This window comes from Aotus nancymaae, unplaced genomic scaffold (assembly GCF_030222135.1).
Source record: "Aotus nancymaae isolate 86718 unplaced genomic scaffold, 86718_ANA_hifiasm-v0.15.2.pri h1tg000020l, whole genome shotgun sequence".
Taxonomy (NCBI): domain Eukaryota; kingdom Metazoa; phylum Chordata; class Mammalia; order Primates; family Aotidae; genus Aotus; species Aotus nancymaae.
Genome location: NW_026988432.1, coordinates 15,231,816 through 15,257,122, shown reverse-complemented (window position 1 = coordinate 15,257,122; position 25,307 = coordinate 15,231,816). Strand labels below are relative to the sequence as shown.

At 39.6% G+C, this 25,307-nt stretch overlaps 1 protein-coding gene across 3 annotated transcripts in view; it reads left to right on the top strand.

Annotated features, from left to right (window-relative positions):
• Window positions 1–25,307, top strand: part of ZCCHC2 (zinc finger CCHC-type containing 2) — a 63,658-nt gene that overhangs the window by 14,863 nt on the left and 23,488 nt on the right. For 2 of the 3 annotated variants that reach the window (XM_064379057.1, XM_012446447.3), the window contains exons 2-7: window positions 2,191–2,302; window positions 5,310–5,386; window positions 7,596–7,667; window positions 13,074–13,186; window positions 20,982–21,076; window positions 23,474–23,557. In XM_064379057.1, the coding sequence (XP_064235127.1) occupies window positions 2,191–2,302; window positions 5,310–5,386; window positions 7,596–7,667; window positions 13,074–13,186; window positions 20,982–21,076; window positions 23,474–23,557 (553 nt within the window). The remainder of the gene's footprint in view (window positions 1–2,190; window positions 2,303–5,309; window positions 5,387–7,595; window positions 7,668–13,073; window positions 13,187–20,981; window positions 21,077–23,473; window positions 23,558–25,307) is intronic. The other variant, XM_064379058.1, reaches the window with a different exon arrangement.

The following is a 25,307-nucleotide window of genomic DNA, read 5'->3' as shown; positions in this document are numbered from 1 at the left end:
GTGAACTACCACACCTAGCAACTATTTTACTTTCTTTATGAACTTGACTACTGTGGGTATCTCACATGATTGGAAGCATGCTGTATTTGTTCTTTTGTGTCTGGCTTATTTCATCTAGCATACTGTCTTCAGGATTCATCCAAATCATATTATGTATCAGAATTGCATTCCTTTTTAAGGAATGTAATCATGTGTACACCATATTTTGCTTATCTGTTCATCTATTAATGGATTTTTATTTTTTCAACTTTGTTGTTATTATGAATAACTGCTATGAACGTTGGTGTACAGATTATGTTTGTATTTCTTCTGCTTTCAGTTCTTTTGGGTATATCTTAGAAGTGGAATTGCTGGATCATAAAATAATTCTGTGTTTAATATTTTGAGGAACTACCTGACTGTCAACAGTAGCTCTACCATTTTGGTTTCTGCCATCAATGCATAAGGGTTCTATTTCTCCACATCCTTCCCAACACTTTCTTTTTTGATAATAGTCATCCTAATGGGTATAATGTGGTATCTTGCTGTGCATCTCACTAATGAAAATATTTTTTGCATATTTTGCATTAGTTTATATTTGAAATTATTGTTTTAAATTTGTGAGCTACATATGAGGAATGTAGAGAAATATTTCTCTGTAAGAAATGGTTGACTGGCCAGGTACAATGGCTCACACCTGTAACCCCAGCATTTTGGGAAGCCAAGTTGAGAGGATCACTTGAGGCTGGGAATTTGAAGCTGCAGTGAGTTATGGTCATGCCAGTGCACTCCAGCCTGGGCAGCAGAGAGAAACTCTGTCTCAAAAAAAAGAAAGAAATGGTTAACCTATTCACCCAAGCTTCTTCCAGTTAACCCAGCTATTTGAGAGGATTATATAGCATTTTATTTTCTTTGTTTTTTGAAGTGTTTACAGCAATGTTAAAATTTTTGAGAAACAGAATCTCTCGTAGGTAAATGTGTAGTAAAATATATGGTCTGGGTTAGGATATGCATGAGTTTGTTATTAAAAGATTTCATATCTGCAGTTTTTAAAAACCAGTAACATTGAAAACTAAGTGTTTCAGAAGCTGGATGTTGACTTAAGAGTTCCTTACTCTCCTCATTAAATGTTTCTAGGTAGACAGTGTTTGTTTCCTTGCATTTCTAAATAAAGGAAGACAGACTAGAAGGCAGAAGTTTAGCTCCCGGAAGTATATAATGTGCCCTATTCTCATAAATAGAGCATTTCATACTTACTGTCAGGTCAGGATATGTGATTAGACAGCAGAACAAAATATTTTTAAATTGAGATTTGTGGGGAACTTAGGGTCTTCTGTTTACCTCATTTCTTTACAGAAAAAAATACTAATATATATTTATTACAGATTTGTAAAATCGTAATTGATTCTTAAAACCGAGGTGATTTTGATATGAGTAGTGTTTTGAGAGTCTGAACATAAAGGGAGGGATAAGGTGTGAGTTGTATTAAAAAACTGTCATCAGGCTATTTTTTTTTTTTTTTTTACTTAATCAATATAATGCAACAGTTTGTACGTGACAGTGCTTGATTTCTGGCGAGGTGCGTGTAAGTTTGGCATCCCCTGTATTACTCGAAGCAGGAGATCTAGGAGTCAGAGTTACTCCAGTTCACTAGTGATGAGCTGAGCAAACTCAGTTAGGTTTAGAATACCCAGTTGCTTTTAGATGACTTAACTTTAATGGTAAACTCCCTGCCTATACGTATTCTTGTTTAGAAAGCCTTGGCATGTATTGATGATACCTTCCATAAGATTTTTTTTCTACAAAGCATCTGTTTAGAATGGTAATAAAACCAAACAATGAATAAAAATTGTGTAGTGATTCTTGTAAAAAGTACACATGCCTTGCCTATGGGGTTTAGTGTAAAGGGCACCATTTGTTGTTATGTGTTCCTTTGATTCTGGTTCAGAATTGACATCATTGACAACTATGAATAGTATTAAGCAATTTTCTGTGTCTTAAGAAAGCTAGGACAGTTGATAATTAATAGAAAGCTAGTCTTCTGCTTTCAGTTCTGACACTGTGCCTTTGTGCCCAAAGTGTGCAGTCACCTATTGGATCTCTAAAAATTGCCACTAAAATGGTTGTTAGTAAAACGGGAAGACCTATATCTGGGATTTATTGCTCTTAGTCCATGGTGTAAGTTAACATGTCTCTCTCTTTCTCATCTAGAACGACTCTGCTCATGGTGATTACATGCAGAAAAACGAGAGCAGTTTAATAGAGCAAGCCCCAATACCTCAGGATGGACTTACCCTGGCACCTCACAGAGTTCAGCGAGAAGGTAGTATGCTCTATTTTTTGTAAGCATCAGAAGATTACAGGGTACTCTGTACACTGATTAACTGTAAACTTTTTACTCTCCTTTTGGAAGTAGAGAGTCCTACTGGTCCTAGGCTTCACTCAAGAGCCAGTCCTCCCAATTCTGCTGTCGTCACGCTGGGTGCCTCTGCACCACAGCCCTGCTTTTCCCAGCATGCACCCACTCGTTCTGCTCTGTAGTCCATTGTCTTAACTGGATCTTAAACCTGGTTGCATGCTTCTGAAGGCCAGAGAGCCCCCAGAATATTTAGTATAGTGCTTTATTCCTAGAATTGAGCTCAGTGTCTACTGAAAAGTAACTTTTTATACAAGTTCTGTGTAAGAGTAAGTAAGTTACTTATAAGTCCATTCTTCCTGCAAGAATGCAGTTTTTAAGAGGGCTGGAATGAGAGGATGGAAGGACATTGCTATCTGAAAAGGAATGAATTCAGATATTCTTTTCTCTTTGTATTTGGGGAGCCATTAACCTGTGTTGGGAGAGAAACTGAAATGGAAAATGTAGACTGCAATCTGGGCTTTAAAAGAGCCAAGGATATATGATAAGCTTCACACTCAGTTATAACAATTTTGAATTTATGTCATTATATCTCCTTTTTTTCCAGTAATAATCCTTTTTCTGTAATACATTTTTCCTCACAAAGGAAAAATAGGTCTGAATGTTTAATGTTGAACTTAAGTGTTTATATAATAACCACTTCTATTCAAGACTATCACAGTACTCCTATCTTTCCAGCTAAACTACTTTAATCATAGACTGCTTCAGCTAATCTCATTGAACGTACAAATAACCTAAAGTGGAGTTGGTTTTACAATGAAGGTCCCTTTTTTATAATAAAAATATTTTAGAAGAACATAGAGAGTATACCAAAATGCTAACAATTGGCTGGGTGCGGTGGCTCACGCCTGTAATCCCAGCACTTTGGGAGGCCAAGGCGTGCAGATCACCTGAGGTCAGGAGTTCAAGACCAGCTTGGCCAACATGGTGAAACACATCTCTACTAAAAATACAAAAATCAGCTGGGTGTGGTGGCGGGCACCTGTAATCCCAGCTACTTGAGAGGCTGTGGTAGGAGAATCGCTTGAACCCTGGAGGCAGAGGTTGCAGTGAGCCAAGATCATGCCACTGTACTCCAGCTGGGGCAACAAAGAGCAAAACTCTATCTCAGAAAAAAAATGCTAACAATTAACTGTAAAGGTGGTACTGTAGATGATTTTTCTTATATTCCTACTTCTTAAAAAGTTTGTGTAATACATGCTTTTTAGTTTAAATTTATGAGGGTTGGGGGCACTTTCATTGTGGCCATTCCTCACCACATACTCTTGTCTTCTCTTACCATGATTCCCATAGGTAACACCAGACAGAACTTGAAATCGTCGCCGAAGCTATGTTCTCATACCCTGTAATGTCATAGTGGCTTTTTCTGCTAAGTGAAACTGGGTTCTGACCAAACAAAACCCGAGATTCCCTACCCTTGAGCCCAGTGATTTGCAGAACTACAGCTGCTTTATTTCTGAATATAAGATTAGTTCAGAAGATTTTATTTAAATAATTTAATGTAACAGCTTTTGGAAACAGCTTACCCTCCCATCCCCACTTTGGCTTTCATACTGTTGCACAGTTCTAAGGAGTTACAGGCTCTTGCCTGGCTTTTTGAGATTTTCCTTTGTTTCCATCCTCAACATTTCTGGCCCACAAAGGGAAAATTGGCCCACAAGCAGGTGACCAAACCCTATATATTTGGGAAGTTGATAAAAAATACTGGTAATGTTATATCCTTTGTTTATTATAAATGTCCCTTCCCCTGTGTATTTCTGTATCTTATGTTTCATGCCTTCTCGTTGCCTATCTTCCGTGGTCTTTTAACAGTCTTACTCTTCCTCTATGCTTTTGTCACTTTGTGTATTCCACTTTGTCTATTTTAACTTCTTCCTCTAAAGCAAAATGAATGAATGCCCCTTTTCTCCTCCATCTCCAGCTCTCCTGAATCCAACAGTGCACCCCCCGTTCTGTTGAGTTACTTTCCTAACCTCTTCCCTGCAAACTTTAGCGTAGTCATTATCAGCCTTTGATATCACCTCCCTCACTATCCTGAAAGTACGGTTTCTTCTGTTTATACCCTGAGCAGCAGTCTCTTTAAATCCTTATAGTACACTTAGTAGATTGACTCTTTTGAAATTGATTTATTTCCTAAGGGGGTACTTTTACTAAAGGGGTTGCAAAACGGGTAGTTGGGGAATTTAAACATTTGCTTACTTCATGAATAAACTGTTTATCTAGTTCAATTCAGGGTGTTTTAGAGTTTAATATAATTTATGTTTACTATTTTATCTCTGTAATAAATTGTGAAAAAATTTCGCCACAATGAACCTTTATTATAATGTTCAATTTTTATTTACCATTATATGATATTGAGGATTTCAATATCATTTGAGAAGAGTAATTTTAAAATTCCCAATTAGAAATTTTTATCAGCTTGGTATATTACTTTTGAGTAGTTTTTTTAAAAATTAAATATAAAACTAGGTATTTTCTCGTTTATACCTCGTTATATTTTCTCGTTTATTTATACCTACTATGTATAAATAATTGAATGAGCCATATTTAGTTGATCTTAAAATGCCATATTTGTGATAATGTGAATAACCATTTGGAAGATTATCATTTGGAAAAATATCTTAATTACAGGTACCTTTTATTTTTATCCTTAAAATCTTTGGTGTTAGCAGAGTGTTTGAAATTACTTAAACACTCAGCATATTAATTGGGTATAGAAAAAAATCATTTCATGGGCAGGTGGCACACTGCTATGCTTCTGGTTTTTAATTTTTTTTTATTTTTTAATTTCATGATTTAAGGCCAGTCAAGCTTAATTGTTAAGCACTTGTCAACTTTTAGGGTTACTTTAGGTAACTGACACGTGTCTGTAGTCCTTGTAGCGCAAATCAGAATGTGTTTTTTTTTCTTTCAGCTGTACACATTGAGAAGATAATGTTGAAAGGAGTCCAGAGAAAAAGAGCTGACAAATACTGGGAGTACACTTTCAAAGTAAGCCATTTTCCCCCACAAAAGATACCTCACATGCTCTGCTCAATGATCTTTGGAAAAACTTGTGGCAGGTTTGCTAATTTAAGGGGAAAGGCATTTATGTTTGTTTTTAATTAAGAGAATATACTGTTTTTTATCACATACTACTGCATGGTTTGCCAAGCTTTTTTGAATAGCATCACATTAAAATAACCCTGGCTGTTTTATTAAAAAGAAATAAGAGCCTTAGATTTAGGGACACAATTAAGATGTAAGAGATACCTTTAAAAAAATAAAAGTAAGCCTTTCGTGCCATTGTTTTTTAAGTCAAGATCACAGGCATTGTCTTTCTGGCATTGTTTTCCTGGCATTTTCCTCCTCCTCTTCATTCTCTGACGTTCTTATTCCCACTTTGTTGCCCTGTCTTCTTACCCATGATTGCTTTTGTTGCCCTGTCCTTCCCACAGCTGGGATTAGCTGTAGAGCCCAGCTCTGATTCTGCGCTCCCAGACGAAGTATTTCCATGTCTCCTTTTTGCCCGTCAGCTGTAATGGGGACTCCTTGTCCACATCTTCCTTACTTCTACCTGCTTGGGCTACAGCTCTTTCTCCTCAGTTTGGATGGCACACACCCTGAAGCCAGGTGGAGCCACACCACGTTTTTGTGCATCCTCACTCCAGTTCCTCTCCAAAGGCATTGTTTGCCAAATTTTGGCTGTACCTCTCTTAAGGAGTTATTTCTGACCCTCCACCAGAATGTTTTCTCCTTCATCCATGGTATATACCTTTCACAGATCTGTCCAGTAGATATTCTCATGGAGAGCAGGAATCTTCATCCTCAATCGTCAACCATCCCACCATGTCTGACTTGCTCGTTGAATGAATTCAGAACTCCAGCTTTGCTTTGAGGGAGAGAGATCCTCAGTTTGCAGGATTTCAGCCGTTATCTCCTGGTGTCTTATCGTGGCATGCATCTCACTCTTTGCTCTCCATGCTCGGTCAGGCTGGCCCCTTTTGCTGTTAGAGCTCACAGCCTGCCTTCCTGAAGGCTCTACTGTCCTCTCACCTGAAATGCCCTTCCCCCATACCCCTATACCGAGAATAGGCCACTTTGGCTCTAAAGCTCCCTCTTCAGAGATCCTTCTTGACACCCCAGCTCATGTGCATCTCCCCATTCTTGTACCATGCCCTGTGTGTTTTCTTCAAAGCACTGATCACTGATGGAAATTTTTATATATTCTCTTGCTTGCTTTGATCTGTCTCCTGCACTAGCCTGTGAACTCAGTCAGCAGAGACTTAACTGTCTTGTCCATTTCTGCATCTCCGGAAAGAAGAGTCAGAACAGTGCCCTATTCAAGTAGCTGCTCAGCAAACATTTGAATACTTAAAAATCACTTAAGAAATGTGCCAGTTAATAAAGATACTAATTTTAAAGTTTTAGATAAAATGTTATATGTATTTTTAAGTATCTGATTATTTATAAGTTGGTAAGGCCTAGATAGTAGCATAGTGCAAATATTTATTTAGCTCAAATAATTCTAGAGTATAAATTATTAGGGGGCCACAATTGAGTCCACTGGATAAAAAGCTTTGACGAGGTAGCGGGTGGGGTAGCACAATGAATGTCAGTTCTGACTCTTGCCCTTACTTAGGGTCACACCTCAGTAACCTAACCTGTTTGAACTTAAGTTTCTCCATCTCAAAATGGAAGTAGTCATAGCGTCTTAATAGGATTTTAAAGATTGAGATAAAGATGAAATCTCTTCATTAATCATAAATTCCATAAAAATACGAAGTGGTACTACCAAAGAAGGTAGTAAACTCTAGTTATTTCTCTTAAGGGTGTATATTTAATAAGTTTCAGGACATAGAATTTTTATCTTTTGAATGGCAAAGATCTGTACTGTCAAAGTGTCATTTTAGAGTTCTGTAAGTTCATAGAAAATAACATATATCCCCTTTCTGAAAAATTACTAAACACAGTCACATTTTCAGATAGTTTTTAATAAGTGCCATTTCGAAAGAGTTATTAGAACTTTTTTGAGTAGTGTATGTCAATGTGCAGATAATTTTACTAATTTTGAAATTATGACAATGCCAGATTAACTTTATATTTCTAATTGTTAATCTTAGTAAAATTTAAGTAAGGCCCTTTGTTTTTGCACATGGCTTTTCTAGCCGGTTCCTGCCTAAGGAATAACCATATAACATGTGTGTTTTTTTTAAATCAGGTAAATTGGTCTGATCTTTCAGTCACAACAGTAACAAAAACCCACCAAGAACTACAGGAATTTCTACTGAAGGTAAAAGTATAGATTTTGTTGTTAAAATTATTTTTATGTAATATAGAGAATCCAGAAACCTCAACATCAAAAAAATACCAGGAAAATTAAAACATAGAGATAAATGTTGGTTCAGAACTCTAAATGAACATTAGCTGTGGAAAATGTCATGTTATTCTAAACACGTTTTCTTACCTGACATTCCAACATAAAGCAACGATGAAGGAATTTCTACATTAAAAAAAAAAATGGAGGCCAGGTGTGTTGGCACGCACCTGTGATCCCAGCACTTTGGGAGGCTGAGGCGGGAGGATTGTTTAAGGCCAGGAGTTCAAGACCAGCCTGGGCAACATAGTGATACCCTATATCTATTTGAGAAAAAAGAAAGGAACCCAATTCCTAGTTCCCTGCAGAGGTGTGCATCATTGGTGGCTGTTTGCAGAGGGACTTCTTAGTAGAGAATGTGTCTGCCTAACCAGATCAGGCTTGCTTCTGCTTGGTGGGAGTTCTCAGACTTCACAACTATTCAGCTGTACACTTCCCTGAAATATTTCTCCATTTCTTCCTTCTTTGAGTTCCAGCTCCTCCCCACATCATCCCCCATATGATAGAATCTCCAAACTACTGGTAATAAGAAGGTAATAGAAACATCTTATACAGATCTGCCAGAGGTGAAAGGTATCTTAGATCATTTGGTTCAAACCATCACCTGTTTCTTTTATATTAATCTGATTTTATTGAAAAGTGTGAATAGGTAGAAATAAATATCAAAAAGAGAGAATAGGTATAAATGATTGATAAATTATTCTCAATGAGCAAATGTTTTAAAATTTATTGTTAGTAGGGAGATAAAGCAGAAAGTTTAGAAACAACTCATTCCCAACTCAGTTACTAAGTTTTGGGTATAAGTGTAGTTATTAAACATATAAGAAGTTTTGAGGCTAGTACTGGTTTTAGGTTGTCTGCTTGTCACTATAAGTATATTCTTTTCAGATCATTCTTAAACCTATGAGAGACTATTTTATTCATCACCTTGTAGAGCTTTGAACATCACGCTAGATGCTGGTTCTTTGAAGAGTTAATTCCACTGGATTTCTTGTTAGTCCCTCTGAATGAAGTAGCACCAGGGATAACTTGAATAGTTCCATTTCCCTGTGGTTTATTATAAAGTAGGCTCTCTCAGTTAAGGGCTGAGGACTCCTCCCACTCATTAGTGACCTGCCTTTGGTAAAGATGGAGGATGAGTTTTACTCATTTCCAGATGCCAGAGGCCACTGCCTGTGACATGTCAGCTCTGGACACCTTGGTGAGGAGATGGCGTGGGTCTGTGAGCTTCTGTCTTCTGGGCTCAGTCACAGTAACAGTCGTGAGGGTGCCAGGGAACAGTGGCTCGGGCCCAGGCAGGCCCCATGTGCCAGGCAGTGCACCCCATTGGAGAAAATGAGTGCTTGGATGGCGTTCTAGGTACAGAGGAGGCTAAGCAGGGCTGCCCTACCCCAACTCCACACACTTTTACAGTCTCTAATAAATTCTAACTTTCAATAGAATAAGTTTATCAAAATTTAGACAGGTGATCTCAAACAAGCTTCATTTGGGTTAAGGAACACAGGTTTTCTTTGGCTGTATACAGATTTCATTTCCCTTCTTTCTTCTGCTGTCCTTCCCACAACAGAATTGTGGAGGAGTTGCAGGAGTACAGGGCTGAAGCCATCCAGACTGAGTGACTTGGTGCCAGTGTGTGTGTGGGGTCCTGCTTCCCTGTCCCTCATGCTGAGAGAACACGCAGCTGACCCCCAGCTCGGGCCTAGTGTGTGGAGTCTGCCTTTTCTACTGGCTTGCCTTCCAGAAGCTTCAACTGTTTGTGCCTTGACAGATTTCATTTCTTCAGTCACCCATTTTTTTCTAAAAGCTTAGGTGCTTTAAAATAAATACAACTCCAAATAAGTAATTCACTCTTCAGAATCATAGCAATTAATGAATCACCTGTTTAGCCAGTATTTGAATATAATGTTTTTCTCAAATAGTATAACTGCCTGTCAATGACATGAAATAATCTGCAACGTTGTGTACTTCTGGAAACGTACTGCATATTGTGTGATACCCTTCCAAGTTTACCATATCCTTTTTTCCCTTTTACTTTCCTTTTAACATCAACTACAAAAGTTCAGGAGCAGCCGGGCACAGTGGCTCACGCCTGTAATTCCAGCACTCTGGAAGGCTGAGGCAGGTGGATCACCTGAGGACAGGAGTTCAAAATCAGCCTGACCAACGTGGTGAAACCCTGTTTCTGCTAAAAATTAGCCGGGCATGGTGGCAAGCGCCTGTAATCCCAGCTACTCAGGAGGCTGAGGCAGGAGAATCACTTGAACTGAGATCACGCCATTGCACTCCAGCCTGGGTGACAAGAGCAAGACTCAGTCTCAAAAAAAAGTTCAGGAGCAAAATGTGTCCTTTTGACAATGTGTACATATGAACACCCTTTTTCCTCTGTAGACTCTATTGACCTGTACTTCTAGCTTGCTGTAATGTGGAAATGTGATTTGGAGGTCAGTATTTCAAGTCCTTTTTTCCCATACAAATAGCAGCCTCTGTCCTCTACATTCTGGCCCTCTTTGGCTGTTTTTGTGGGGGTTTTTTGTCTTTTCTTTTGAGACAGAGTCTTGCTCTGTCACCCAGGCTGGAGTGTAGTGACTCGCTGGTTCAAGTTGTTCTCATGCCTTAGCCTCCCAGGTAGCTGGGATTACAGGCGTGTACCACCATACCCAGCTAATTTTTGTATTTTTAGTAGAGACAGAGTTTTGCCCAGGCTGGTCTTGAACTCCTGAGCTCAATCAATCCACCCACCTTGGCGCCTCCCAATGTGCTGGGATTATAGGCATGAGCCATCATGCCTGGCTCCCTGTTTTGTTTTTCTTCTTAGCAATTACAGATGGCATTTCTCATGATCAGAATGTCTGTTCTCTGCAGCCAGGGTTTTTGTTTCTTCCTTCACTGCAGTATTGAGGGTTCCTGAAACAGTGCCTGGGGCACAGTAGGAATTTAAAAGCTTGCTGAATGAATGAATGAACAAGGTTTGCCACAAACATTACATTCTCAGTTGGTCTCAGTGTATTTAGAGAGCAACTTTTGTAATAGCTCAGTACGAAAATCTTTCATTCCTCTGAGCTTGTTCTGAAACTGAGCTGGAGCTCTGGAGGTAGGAGGCTGGGTGTGCTAGAACTAGGATTGAAAGGTGAGATAATTTGAAACATGTGACTAGAATAAAAAAGACATGATTTAAAGCTGTATGTATATATTTTTTTTAGCAAATGAGCCTTTCTTTAGGACTGCAAATAGGCCCTGGAAATTGAAGATAAAAACCACTTGAAAATAAATCAGTTTGTACATACTGATGACTATATACCTGCAGTCTGCCCAGGAACGTGAACAATGTCACTGAATTGTGAATATTTATATACTGTTGCCTTCCGTATTGAGTAGAACCATCAGGGATTTGGCGGTTGAAATAGAGTTCTTCACTGACACAGGTTTTCTTTGACTGTGCATAGATATTCAGTATAAATTGTGTTTAAAATGGGTAGTATGATATATGTGTGGTGTTGTAAGTCTATTAAAATGCTAATATCAAAATATAAATATTGAAATGAGTAATTTCTTTGGAAAATAGAGCCAGGTGTAGTGACTCATGCCTGTAATCCCAGCATTATGGGAGGCCAAGGCTGGTGGATCACCTGAGGTCAGGAGTTCAAGATCAGCCTAACCAACATGGTGAAACCCTGTTCTCTACTAAAAATACAAAAAAATTAGCCAGGCATGGTGGCGCGCCCCTCCCAGCTACTCTGGAGACTGAGGCAGGAGAATCACATGAACCCAGGAGGCAGAGGTTGCACTGAGCTGAGACCACGCCACTGCACTCCACCCTGAATTACAGAGCAAAATTCTTAACTATTCAAAAAAAGAAAAGGAAAGAAAATGAGTAGATTCAGACCTCATTTCTCCCGTTGCTGGTCAGAGGGCATGATTTCCACAGTGAATGTGTAGAATGCTGACAGAGCCTTTCATCTGACCAGAAGGGACTTCATTCTGACAGAGCATCTTGATTCTGCCATCTACTGTGTCCACAGTGAGGAGTGCTTTATGCTGCCTTTGCTAAATTGCTCATTTCTGAATTGACTCAAAAGACTCACTTTTCTTTTTTTTCTCTCCCTTTTTTTTTTTTGTGTGTAGTCTTGCTCTGTCACCAAGGCTGGAGTGCAGTGGCACAATCTCGGCTCATTGAAGCCTCTGCCTCCCGGGTTCAAGCCATTTTTCTGCCTCAGCCTCCTGAGTAGCTAGGATTATAGGTGCACGCCACCACACCAGGCTTATTTTTATATTTGTAGTAGAGACGGAGTTTTGCTCTGTTGGTCAGGCTGGTCTCACACTCCTGACCTCATGATCCACCTGCCTCGGCCTCCCAAAGTGCTGGGATTACAGGCGTGAGCCACCGTGCCCGGCTTGAAAATACTTACTTTTCAAAAGAAAATTTGCTTTGGTCTTCTCAAAGCTTAATATGTAAATCAACCATTTGTATAGATTTTTTATTTCTGTGGCTTCTCAGATACTGTTAATGGTTCTACTCTGAATTTTAGTGAAAGTGCCAGTAACAGCACAGATTAGTTAAAACTGAATTCTTTAAAGACTTGGAAAGTTGGTTTATGAATAATCAGTTTACTAGGAATTTTTTAAAGTAAACTGGTTAAATTTTGTTTTAAATTTAAAACTTTTCTTGGCCAAGTGTTGCTTTTTTTTGTGTGGTTTCTAGCACATTGTTCTGAGGTCACCTCAATCACTTGAGGCACTTCCAGTGTGTGCTTTTTATCTAAATGAGTAATATTGAGGGTTCTCACCTGTCTCTCATATTCTGTTCTTTATTTGCTGCATAGCACTGCTGGTCTGACATTGCCTGAAAGTAAAACGTAAAACAGGAGGCTCAAAAGTGATAAGTACAAAGGCAGAAATAACACTCCTTGGAATACTCTTCCAGGGTAAAAATAGTACCAGCTCTGCAGAACAGCATCTTTAGCTTAACTCAAGAACCTTAGTATGGGCGTCATTGTGGCATGTGGAGCCAGAGTGTGAGGTCCATGCAGGCGTCCTCGTGCCGCGGGAATGTGTTGAATGCTGTGGGTTGCCCTGCACCTTGGGGAGCCCTGAGGTGATCAGGAGCTGATCAGGAGCCATGATGAGAAGATGGTGCATTTCCTAGTAGGAAAGGTCTATGCTACTTCAGTATGGGGTCAGGTGTTATGAAGATTTGGAAAACAAACTACTTTTGGGAAAATAATAAGCAGGAGGCATTAGTCTTCATTTTATGCATCTGACTTGTAACATATTTACTAGTAAGTGAGAAACTTAACATTGGATATTGTGGTTTTTCTTTTCTAGCTTCCAAAGGAACTGTCTTCAGAGACTTTTGACAAGACCATCTTAAGAGCCCTGAATCAGGGTTCCTTGAAGAGGGAAGAACGGCGACATCCTGACCTGGAGCCCATCCTAAGGTAATGATTTACCCGACGCCTATCATAGCAGTGTACGGACAGGACAAAGGGCTGCTCCAAATGGGGTCTTCAGGTGGAGGATCATAGAGATTCTTTCTCTGGTGTTCTTTATAAAATGGACATGTTATCCTTATGCTATTTTGGTCTAGGCTCATAGTAAAAGGTATCAAACTAGTTTCATCATTGTACTCTTCAGGTCTCTGCTATCATAAAATTTAGTTATTTCTGAAATATGCAGACATTGAATAAAGCCTCTTATATTTTTCATAAAATACTTATTGAAAGAGGCCTGTGTCCAAGAGCTCCACTTTGGTGAGATGTTTTGTTTTTTTAAAGTTGTCAAGTGCCTGGGCTGGTGGGTGGGAGAGTGAAGGGCAGCCTTGCTTCCCAGTACGTGCTCTTCATGGCCATTGCTCTCTTGGAGCCATGGTCCTGCCAGAGGTCAAGGTTTTGCCTTCACGAGGTTGATGGGCTGTTGGAAAAGACTGGCGTAGGTGAGATGATCTTAGATTAGTTCTTGGAGCCTCCCGTGTGCTCACAGAGGAAGAAATTGAAGACGCAGGCAAGGCGTGTCACTGGTGGCACAAGGGCCCTGTGGAGGCGGGATGAGTGTGTTTGTAGGGAAATATATTTGTTTTGTGATGGGAAGTTGAGGCATCTTTTGCCCAATTAATGTCTTGTATTTTCTCTTAAGAGGTTTGCTTAAGAATGGGTAGATTAAGGGTGTGAGATCACATGCTTGAGAGTAGAGGGGAAGTAAAATGGTTGTGTGGAGATCTGGAGAACAACCTGATGAAGGAAAGTGAGCTGGGCAAGGTGTGGAGTCCATTTGAGATTAAAGATCAATAAATTATCATGGTATTGGTCTGTCCTGTTGTGTGAATTTTTTTTTTAACTCTTTCCTGGCAGCTCGGGTCCAAGTGTCAGGAAAGCAGGTGGTTGTATTTGTCCTGGATGAGGCTTTCTTGGATGTGACAAGAAGACAATGAAACAAGGGAATTTGGGGGAAAATGTTCCATTTTTAACAAATGATGGACAGTTATTAGATCTAAGCTGGACTAGGAAGTGAAAATAGGTGAGTCTGATAGAGGGGAATGAATTGTGCTTGGAAAACAGGCGCCATGGGAGTAATTGGGTAATTAAGCAGCCAGAATCTCGTTGGGATGGCAGCGGAGGCATCTGGGTGACTGGATCTGGAGGTGACAGGAGGTCAGCATATGGTTTTGGCAGTTGTGGCACTCATCTCTCTGAGGGCTTCCCTGTAGAAGGGAGATAAATTCAGGAATAATGGCCAAGGAAACATGCTGTTTTACTGGAAATTTGCAGTTATTAATAAGTACATTACATAAAAGCAGTGCTGGAGCCTATGTGACTTGGGGTCAGGGCTTAAGTAAGACAGCCTGTCGTCTGCCTTCTAAACCTGGGGTGGCCCAGTTTGGGAAGCTGACTTCCCGAGGGAGAGCAGAGGTGTGTGTCATTGACTGCTACAGCCCCCATCCTGAGTAGGCAATTGGGACCAGTGAGTATTCTCGGGATGGGCAGGGCTGAAAAGAAGGGGATGAGTGTTTGCTCCCCAGCGGAGACAAGCAGAAATCTGGGAGGGGGAGAGTGTTTTCATTGTACAACAAGATCCAGGGTGTAACAGTGGAAGTAAAATGCAAGATAGGAATTGGAGGAAGTCACTGGGGAAAAGGCACCCAAACAAAGAGCCTAGTGTCAGTTGGGGCAACCCCTGCAGACACCCAGTGGTCATGTGTCAGGTGGGGCACCCCTGCAGACACCCATGTGGCCATGTAGGCCTCCAGCATGACAGAAGATTTGGAGTGGAAGAGACAGTGATGCCAGGACCAAAACTGAATTTAAGCATGGAAGAGTGACCTAAGGTTGGTGGGTGACACAGACCAGGTCCAGTTGACTCAGAGCGGATGAGTGGCAGGGTCAAGGGAGTGCAGGTGCATACATGCCAGGAGACTGCAGGGAGAGGAGCACCTTCCAGCTGAGTGGCAGTGAGCACAGCTGGAGCCCAGGGGCTGGCCAGATTGTATTAGAAATAAGGAGATACAGGCTGCGTGCACAGAGTCTGGCATATTTGGGGAATCTCAGAGGGAACAGGGGAAAGGTTTAGAGAAAGGGAGAGGGCCGGCCGCTGTAGCTCATGCCCATAATCCCAGCACTTTGGGAGACTGAGGCTGGAAGATCATTTGAGGCCAGAAGTTTAGACCAGCCTGGGCATCATAATGAGACTCCGTCTCTACAAAAAAATCTTAAAAATTAGCCAGGTATGTGGCACCTGTAGGTCCAGCTACTCAGGAGGCTGAGACCAGAGGATCACACTTAAGCCCAGGAGTTTGAGGCTGCAGAGAACTGTGATAGTGACACTGCACTCCATACTGGATGACAGAGCCAGACCCCGTCTTAAAAAAAAAACCTTGATGCCTGTGTATTCTAGGAGATATGCTGAACTATGTAGTTCAAGGTTTAGTAATACCATTGACTGCATTCTTTGTATGACTGTCATGTTTCAAAAGTCATTGCTGGCTCCTGTTTTTTTCCCTGTCCCTTCTGACCAGTTATGTTCTAAAGCCACTCAGTGAGGCAAAGCAAGGTAGACATCAGCATCAGGATGCAAGGATGTGCCCTGATGGACTGGAGAAGGGGACCTGTATGGGGTGAGGAAGCTATTTCCCCTTGGGCGATGGTGGTGGGAGGCTTGGCCCGTGTCTCAGAGCTCAAAGGGTGGAGAAGCCAGATTTGTGGAGTGATGGCCCAACTGGCCATCACTGAACAGCTGCGTAAATATATTCAGGACAGTGAGAACCAGGTTTCTTTCTTCGGAAAAAGGAGTTATCCTATGAAAAACAACAAAACCAGATTGAACCCTAATCCTTAGAGTGTCTGATTGGAATTGAAGTCATTGGTGTGAATTCATGATATCCAGTATATGTGCAGATATAGAAATGGATATGGGTGCATATGTGTAATACACATTTCCTAGCTCTGTTCATTGAAAGGGTCTGGAAGTAGCAACATCCCAGTAGCAGGGGCACACCTGTGCCCAGATCCTCACTTCTGTATGTGATTCTCCACTAAAAGGAACTAGAGCATCTTGAAGTTTTGAAAAGCTGATTTCAGGGCTGGGGAAGGAAAAGTACAAGATGAGCCTGTGTGCCAGAAAACCTGATGTCCTCAAAGAATGATACAGTTTTGTCAGAAGTACACAGAGCCAGCTTGATGGGCTTCAGTGGTCAAATCTGGGGTAAATAAAACATCAGGACAAATAACAGTACATTGCATAAAACAGGAAACTGTCAGTCCATGTTGAAATAAATAAGTGAATAAATTGAATGAGGAATAGGCTATTTACTATTAGCATCAAAGTCATTTACCAGAATAATGCTTGTTAATCATAAAGGGAGAAAGTAACTTTAGAGTGGAGAAGCCTTGAGATACGCCATTGTAATCAGCTGAAGTGAATGTGTCCTTCGTGGGCAGTCAGCATCTCCATCTCCTCCAGGAGACAGGCTGCAGCAGAAGCACACAGCCCCACTCCTTTGTTCTTGCCAGGAATCTAATTGCAGGGAAGCCCCAGACAAACCTCCACAGAAAGTATACCTGGCCTGTCCTCTTAGGTGTGACAGCTGAGTGTGGCGCCGGATGCTGAACTGGAGCTTTGATATGAAAAGGACATTTTGGGGTCAATTGGCAAAACTTAAATGGGATCTGAGGAATAGAAGATAAAAATTGGTTAGTGTTAATCTCCTGATACTGTTGGTAGGAGATCGTAGGAAATACTGATAATCTTCCCAGGAGTTGGCCATTACATCAGGTATTTATGTTTTAGGAAAAAATTCTTTGTACTGTATTTATAAGTTTGAGATTTTCAGAAGGAAAAAATTAACTATTTCCAGAAGGAGCCATTTTCAAAAAAATAGCTCTCAGCTAAGACCCCAATTAAAAAGTAAGTGTCTGGGCACAGTGGTTCATGCCTGTAGTCACAGCACTTTGGGAAGCCAAGACAGGAGGATTGCTTAAGGCCAGCAGCCTGGGCAATGTGAAACCCCATCTGCACAACAAAAATTTAAAAAATTAGCCAGATGTAGTGGTGTACACCTGTAGGCTCAGCTACTTCAGAGGCTGCGGTGGGAGGATCACTTGAGCCCGAGAGCTTGAGGCCAAAGTGAGCTGTGATAGCACTACTGAACTCCAGCCTGGGCAACAGAGTATCTCTTTTAAAAAAAAAAAAAAGGCAGATTCAGTGGCTCACGCCTGTAATCCCAGCACCTTGTGAGGCCGACGGGGGCGAATCACCTGAGGTCAGGAGTTCGAGACCAGCCTAGCCAACATGGGAAAACCCTGACTCTACTAAAAGTACAAAAATTAGCCAGGTGTGGTGGCAGGCACCTGTAATCCCAGCTGCTCGGGAGGCTAAGGCAGGAGAATCGCTTGAGCCCGGGAGGCGGAGGTTGCAGTGAGCTGAGATCGTGCCATTGCATTCCAGCCTGGGCGACAAGAGCAAGACTTCATCTCAAAAGAAAAAGAAGTGTATGGGTGACTGCTTGTTAAGGCTTTTAGGATTCTCTTCAGCAGTGATCATACTTGGCCTCTTGTACATGTCTGTATCTGTGTGTTTTCTAAACGTTTTTACTGTGAAGATGTTATTAAAGCTAATTGTGAAGAATGCAGAGGTGTGTATTGTGAAAATTTCCCAATTTTCCATTCTCCAAATTTAGTAGCTAAAGTAGCCTAACTTTTCCAAAATTTTCTGTGCGTGTACATGCCCTTCGATTTAGGTATATATATTTCCTTTACTGTCCAAATGGAAGTATTTTATATGTATTAATACTTTCCTGCCACTTCTTTAAATGTATTGGGATGTCGTAACACATCTGTATATATAAAAAGATGGCTGCTTTGATTCCTTTTTAGCTGAACCATTATTAAATTAATCTACATAGTTTATGTCCATTTTAGTGGTTTCTAAATATTTTTAAACTGCAATGTCCAGGTATATGATTATTTAATTTTTTACTTTTTATTTTTATTAATTTTTTTTTGAGACAGGACCTCGCTGTTGCCCAAGCTTATCTCAAACTCCTAGGCTCAAGCAATCATCTCCAGGAGGTATATATTCTTAACACATATGGGTACATATTTATCTGTAAGATAATTTATAGAAATACTGTAATTGGTCAGAAGTTACATGTATTTTTAGTATGTAATATTTTCAAATTATTTCTAAAATGGTAGCAACACTTTATATCCTCTGACGCCTCATACTTGTATCTCCCACCTAAGCAGACACAAAACATTCTCAATTACTCTTCTTTGCTCATCTCAGAAAGAAAGTCTGATTTCAGTTTGTGTTTGAGTGGCTTTAGCCGCCTCCCTGTGAATGGCCTTTTCAGTCCTTTCTTCGCATTATTGGTGTCACTGATTAGAAGAGTTAGTTGTTAAATAAAGGAAAGAACCTTGCTTGCGATTACTTCTTGACCATACAGGTGTTTTAAATTTTTATGTGGTCAAATTTATTGATCTTTTCTCTTGTGGTTTCAGGGTTTTGTGTCAGGCTTAGAAAGACCTTTTCAAAGATATGTTTGAAAACATATTTGAAATATATTTCAAAAAATATTTTTTAAAATATATTTTCTTCTAATACTTCCTTTAAAAAAAATCTTGGATTCATTTGTAATTGATTTTGATGTGAGGAGTATGGTAGGGATTCGTATCTTTTCCCAAATGGCTAGCCTGTGGCCTCAACACCGTGTCAGGACTCTTCCTTCTCAGTTTGTGGATTTTAAATTAGTAGGTCATTATTTGTGTCTCAGAAGTGTAGCAATTATAAAAGAGGGAAGAAAGGAAACAGAAATAGGAAATAAGTTTATAAGTGACAACAGAGATTGGTTGGTACAGAACACACTGTATTTAGTCTCAAATATGCTGTAGGTTAGGAAAACAAAAATATGGCATGAAATGTGCATTTGTGGTTGGAAGATTTCTATCATGTCAAAATGTAATCTTGTTTTTCTTATTTATCAAGTAGTTTGTGGCTACTTTGATTTTTTAATATCGGTATAATTGCCATCTTGTAGTTACTCATTAATGAACCTTGACTTTAGTTTGTATACTGATTTAGTTCCCCTGCCTTTATCTCATTTGTGGTTTAAATGTAATACTCAGTGTTCCTGTAGTGGATGTCTACATAGTATTTGGAGTTATATCTGGGCTGTCCCTTGGGACTTAGGCCTTGGGCTGAAGGTGTGCCTGTGCTTTTGACCAATTGGTTTCTAACGTGACTGGGTGTGGGTTCCACCACTGCCTTCGGATTTTAGTGTCAGCGTTATGTAATATGTTCAGACCTGGAAATCCAGATTTGCTCCTGAATTCAGAGCTCAGTTCTTTCCTCTCTTCATTTCACCCATGTCTTCTTATTGATTGTTTACTTCCACACTGGAATACCAAGAAGCAATTTTGCATAATATACAAGGCAGCTTTGGCCCATAAGAGTCATCTGTTGGTATGTTAATGATTTTATAGTTAATCTGAATGATAGATCAAAAACCTTTGGGGGGAGAAATTAAGAATTAAAATTTAAAATGAGCAATCAAAAGTGTTCAAAATAATTTGTATGTTGAGGGTCTAAGTAATGGGTAGGGTGACAGTTTATCTACGTGTACTGTTTGATTCTCGTAACCTTGAGAAATTGGAAGGTGAAAGGCTAACTAGCTTGTTTAGGGTGCTTTAGCTTATAAGTGGTTGAACTGGTATTCAAATCCAAAGTAAACTTCCTAGGAGATTCTGCTCTAACTGTATGCCCAAGACCCCTTTTACAGGTACCACTGTCAGAAAGACCTCCAGCTGAAGTCTTTTAATTACATTAATAAAATATGGGGAAAGCTGGGTTTCAGAGATAACTTGGTCTCATGGCATGGTACACATTCAACACGAATCATCAGTCAGTGGTGCCTTAGGTTGTAGTAATACGTGTATGATATGTGATAACTACATAATTGACTGTTCCATATTTTCCAAGGCTGTTAGCATCCCAGACTTCCCAACCTCCCACTTTGAGAGTGTGAGAAGGTCCTTTAATAGTACAGCCAAAGGCTGGGTGCTGTGGCTCATGCCTGTAATCCCAGCACTTTGGGAGGCCAAGGTGGGTGGCTTACCTGAGGTCAGGAGACACTAGCGTGACCAACATGGTGAAACCCTGCCTCTACTAAAAAATACAAAATTAGCTGGGTGTGATGGCACATGCCTGTAATCCCAGCTACTTGAGAGGCTGAGACAGGAGAAATCACTTGAACCCAGGGAGGCAGAGGTTGCAGTGAACTGAAATCAAGCCATTGCACTCTAGCCTGGGCAATAGGAGCAAAACTCTGTCTCAAAAAAATAAAAAATAAAAAAAAACAAAAGTACAGCCAAATAAGGAGAAGAACACCTGTGAAGAAGAGTAAAGAAATTGCAGTTGTTTTTTTTTCAACAGAAGGGTGGCTGTTGGACCACTTGGACAGAGGCTGAAATAATACATTTTTGGGTCAAAATTGAAACCTTACCATTAGATTATACAAAATTAAAAATGGATCTATTTAGTTGCTTCTTCCAGATGAGTTTTATTAAATTTTACTGACTTCTTCCTATAGGAAATACATTAGAAAATAATATTCTTTTCTATAGGAAAAATATTTTCCCATACCTGAATTAAATTGCCACTTAAGTCTGCCCTGTAATTGAAACCAAGCTTCTTGTGGATTTATATTACCTGAAATTAACAAATCTCTTTTCTTTTTATATACAGGCAGCTATTTTCAAGTTCATCACAAGCTTTTCTACAGAGTCAGAAAGTACACAGCTTCTTTCAGTCCATATCGTCAGACTCCCTACACAGTCTCAGTAAGCATCCTCTATCCTTCTGTGGAAATATTTTTCTTTATTGGATTTTGTTGCTTTACCATGTCATTTTGTGTAGGTTTGTCATTTTAGTTAAGGTTAAGGAATAGTGACATATAATTATTTGTCATTTTTAATGAATTTTACATGGCAGTTGTAAACAAAGTCATGTATAAAAGCTAATAGAGCAGACTGATTCCAAGGTAAGGTCTGAGTCTCTCTAGACTTTGGGGTGTGGCCAGTCCTTCATTTCTTTGGCAGAACTGTTCCCTCATCGGCTGGAGACCTTATAGCGCCGCGTGCTGGGGTATGATCTTGTGTGCCTTCCTCCTCTCACCTGTTCCCAATTGATCTTTCCAGCCAACTGATCAGGCAGAAAACAGCCTTATTCTTCTCACTCTGCCTCTCCGTTTTCAGTCGCGGAAAGGACAACCCATGCCAGACAAAGAATGTCTTCCTTTATGTCCCTTCCTTACCATCCCTTCGTTTACAGTTAGGCCTTTCTTTCATGCAGGACTATCAAAGGAAACCCTCAGATTCTAGTTTCCTACTCTAATCTATCCCTGGATTATCACAAGGATAAGCGTGTTAAATTCCTGCTTGGTCTGAAATTCAGGCCCCACTGTGACCTCCCGGGAGCTTCCTTCTGCTCCTTGTGCTCTGTCTCCCAGCACACCCAGCCGTTGCCTGCCTGGTGTCTTTGCGCGTTTGTACCCTTACTTGAACACCCATCCTTTTGTCATAGCCCATTAAAATCCCACCTGTTTTAAGGCCCAGCTGAAACATCACCTCTTCCATGAAGCTTTGGGAGTTTTTCTTATGTTCTGTATGTTGAATTTTGTCCTCGTGCTTCAACTTTCACCACTGTCTGTCTTTTAATTTTGTACATATCTCCTTCAGCCTGCCTTTTACAGATATTTTGTCAGGAACATTGGTGTGTCCTTTAGCAGAATTTCTGCTAAACTCCAGGCATAGCTACTATGGCAAGGAACATTTTTCTTCTTTAAAACTGTCCCTCTGCTTTCAGCAGTCATATTTTCCTGTATTTAAAGGGGAAAGAAAAACACGTATTTTCTCAATTTGAGGTGGGGGAAAGAGGTCAAAGAATAGTATGATTGCCTGTTACACAGGCTAACCTTGAAAGTTTCTCTAATTAAGTGTGTTACATGCTAACATAATTATCAGTCAGAATTAAAAATGTGACTCTTTATGACTAGTTGACCAAGACAAGATGCACAACTTCATGTTTAAATTTATGTCTGAATGGTAGCAACAGTATTTATTAAAGAGAATCCTGATCGTTCTGGAGCTATGTAGATTTAACCATCAGTGATTTCTCTCTGAGCCAAATGTAAGTGCCTTTTATTGAACATGTATCAGTAGCATCTGTTTCATTTCAAAAAGGCATTGAATTGAAGCACAAAGTTAAACTCTTAGTTTAGATGAACAGGCTGCTCAGGAAAACTCACCCAACTGAGGAGTACATATATAAATAATAAACTCATCTTGAGGGCGTGGCAGCATTTAAATTACATGAGCAGTACTAAAGAGGTTGGTAGATTTTGTTTTAAAATCTACCAGATTGTAAAATTAAAACACTGTATGAAAGTACAGCACTTGAGATTGTGGGAAATCTCATCAGCCTAATGTTCATGCATATCTGAGTTGTTTCACCAGTGAATATACTGTTGTAAAGGTTTATTTGCATACACTATTGGGTTTTGCTTTGTTTTTATTTTCTTTTTTGAAAATTTGGTAGCTTTACCTTTTTATTCCCTGGGACAGAGAGCATCACTTCATATCCTGACAACTGGCACTGAAAAAAAAAACAATGCTAAAGTCCTGAATGAGTTAAGATGTTGAACTCTGGAGTCCTGGCCTGTATTTTATGGGGAAGTAATCCAAAATGTGTTGCATGGGCCAGTGCTGGTCCATAAATTGCTTCTTACTGGCCTGTAATACGAGAACAGAAATTGAGGGCAGACACTGAGAGATTAGCAATTTGACATTACCACAACATTATTTTATTGTATTTTACAAAACATCCACAACAAACTAAAGATTAAAAAAATAAAAAATCTTTACCACACCACAGGTGTTTGAGAAGCATCTTTCTACTTTATTTCCTCATTTTGCACATGAGCACACTGGGGCTGACAGATATGAAATGACTTGCCTAGGTCATTCGCTCTTCAGGGTACAGCTGGCTCCTTGATTAAGGTTCCTGCTCACAGTCCAGTGCTTTGGGCTGTGTCTTCTTGCCTTCTCATTAGTAGCCATATTTTCTTCACCATTTACCCTCCATTCGTTTTCCTTGGGTTAAAAAAAAAACAATAATTATATTTGTTTTCTTGATTTTAATTTTTCTAAAAAGTTAATAGTATTGAATACTTCCTGCAGATACCTTACAATCCTCTCTGAAGACTTCTAAGATATTAGAACACTTAAAAGAAGACAGCTCTGAAGCTTCAAGTCAAGAAGAAGGTAAATGTAGATTCACTAGCGTAAATCATTCTGCCTGCTCATAGCTCATGGGTAGAACAGATTAAGGAGTGGGGAAACTGACATACAGGAATTGGAATGTGACAGAGGTTGCATTACAAATAAGTGGAGAAAGAATAGACTGTTCAGTAAATGCTGTTAGACAATTGACTTTCCATATGAAAAATTACGTAGAATTAGATTCCTAATTACATCATGCAGAAGACAGTCAAGTGAGTAACAACTTATATGTAAAATGTAAAATTTAAACTTTTAAATGTTAATTTGGGAGGAGAAGCCTTTTTTGAACAAAGTAGAGCATGACCACAGTAGAGATCTTACTAATCTAAATTAGTGCTTCCATATGACAAAAGGAACCATACACCTGGGAGATGATGTTTGCAGGATATTTATAGTTAAGACTATATCCAGACTATGGAAGGATCTTCCTGAAAAGACAATGAGACAATCAGCCCAACAGAAATATAGGTGAAAGACATAAATAGGTGATTGTTAGATGAGGAAACGTAAACAGCTGTTACACAGTGTGCAGCCTCACTGGTAGTCAGGAAAATACAGATGGAAACAGGTGTCATCTCACGCTCAGCAGATTGACAAAACATTTTGAAGTCTGACATCAAGGATATGAAGCAGTGGGAACGCTCAGGCACTGCTGATGGGGATATAAATTGACGCAACTATTTTGGACAGAAATTTGACACTGTGAAATGAAGTTGGAGATAATTATACGCTGTTGTCCAGCAATTCTGCATCTATGAAAATTGTTACACACATGCAAAAGAGGACATGGGCACAGATCCTTGAGGCAGCATTGTTTGCAAGGGCAAACACCAGGAAATTGCCTGAACATTTCAAATGTTAGTAAAGTTTAAATAAATTACGTCTTTGTGCTAGGTAGTAATTAATATAAAGGATATTTATAGTGCAGTTGGGTCTCCATCTCTGCATTGTTGGGTTTAACCAACTGTGGGCTGAAAATATTTGGGGGGAAAATTGCATCTGTACATGTACAGACTCTTTTTCTTGTCGTTTTTCTCTAAACAATACAGCATAACAACTATTTACATAGCATCTACATTTTATTAGGTATTATTAGTAATATAGAGATGATTTAAAGTATACAGGAGGTGTGCATAGATTATATGCAAATAATGAAGGACAGTTGTATATTGAAGCCTGTAACACCTATATGTGTTTATTAGCACACATGTATGGATAAAGTAAATACTTGTACTAGAATGTTTGAACAAGTAAGGTACTAGTTAGCCTCTGTGGAGGGATGAAGGGGACTGGAATGGAGGAAGACCTTCATTCATACCTGTGTGATATTTTTCCTTAGAGGGAAATACAGAGAAGTCTAGAAGGTGGTATACATGGGTGTTTGTTATAGTAATAGATACGTGTTTGACTGTTTGAAACTCTTCATTTTTTAATGGTTAAAAAAGAGTTCTATCTGAAATTGGATGTTTTAGTTTTATACGGACATACTCATATTAGACTTTCCTAGTTTTAAACAAGATTGATTTGCTGTTAGGTGGAAAACTTTTGAGAGGATATAAAAGGTAATTCAGAGTATACTGTGTTTTTGAAAAGGCTTCAAGATAACTTCTACATTGAGAAATGCTTAGAAGTGCTTCATACAGCTGTCACCAGTGGTTACGATCATGCAAACTAGTAGCATCCTTCTGTTGGTTTTTGCTGCAGCATTTTGTGTAATAAGTTACTTTTTCCT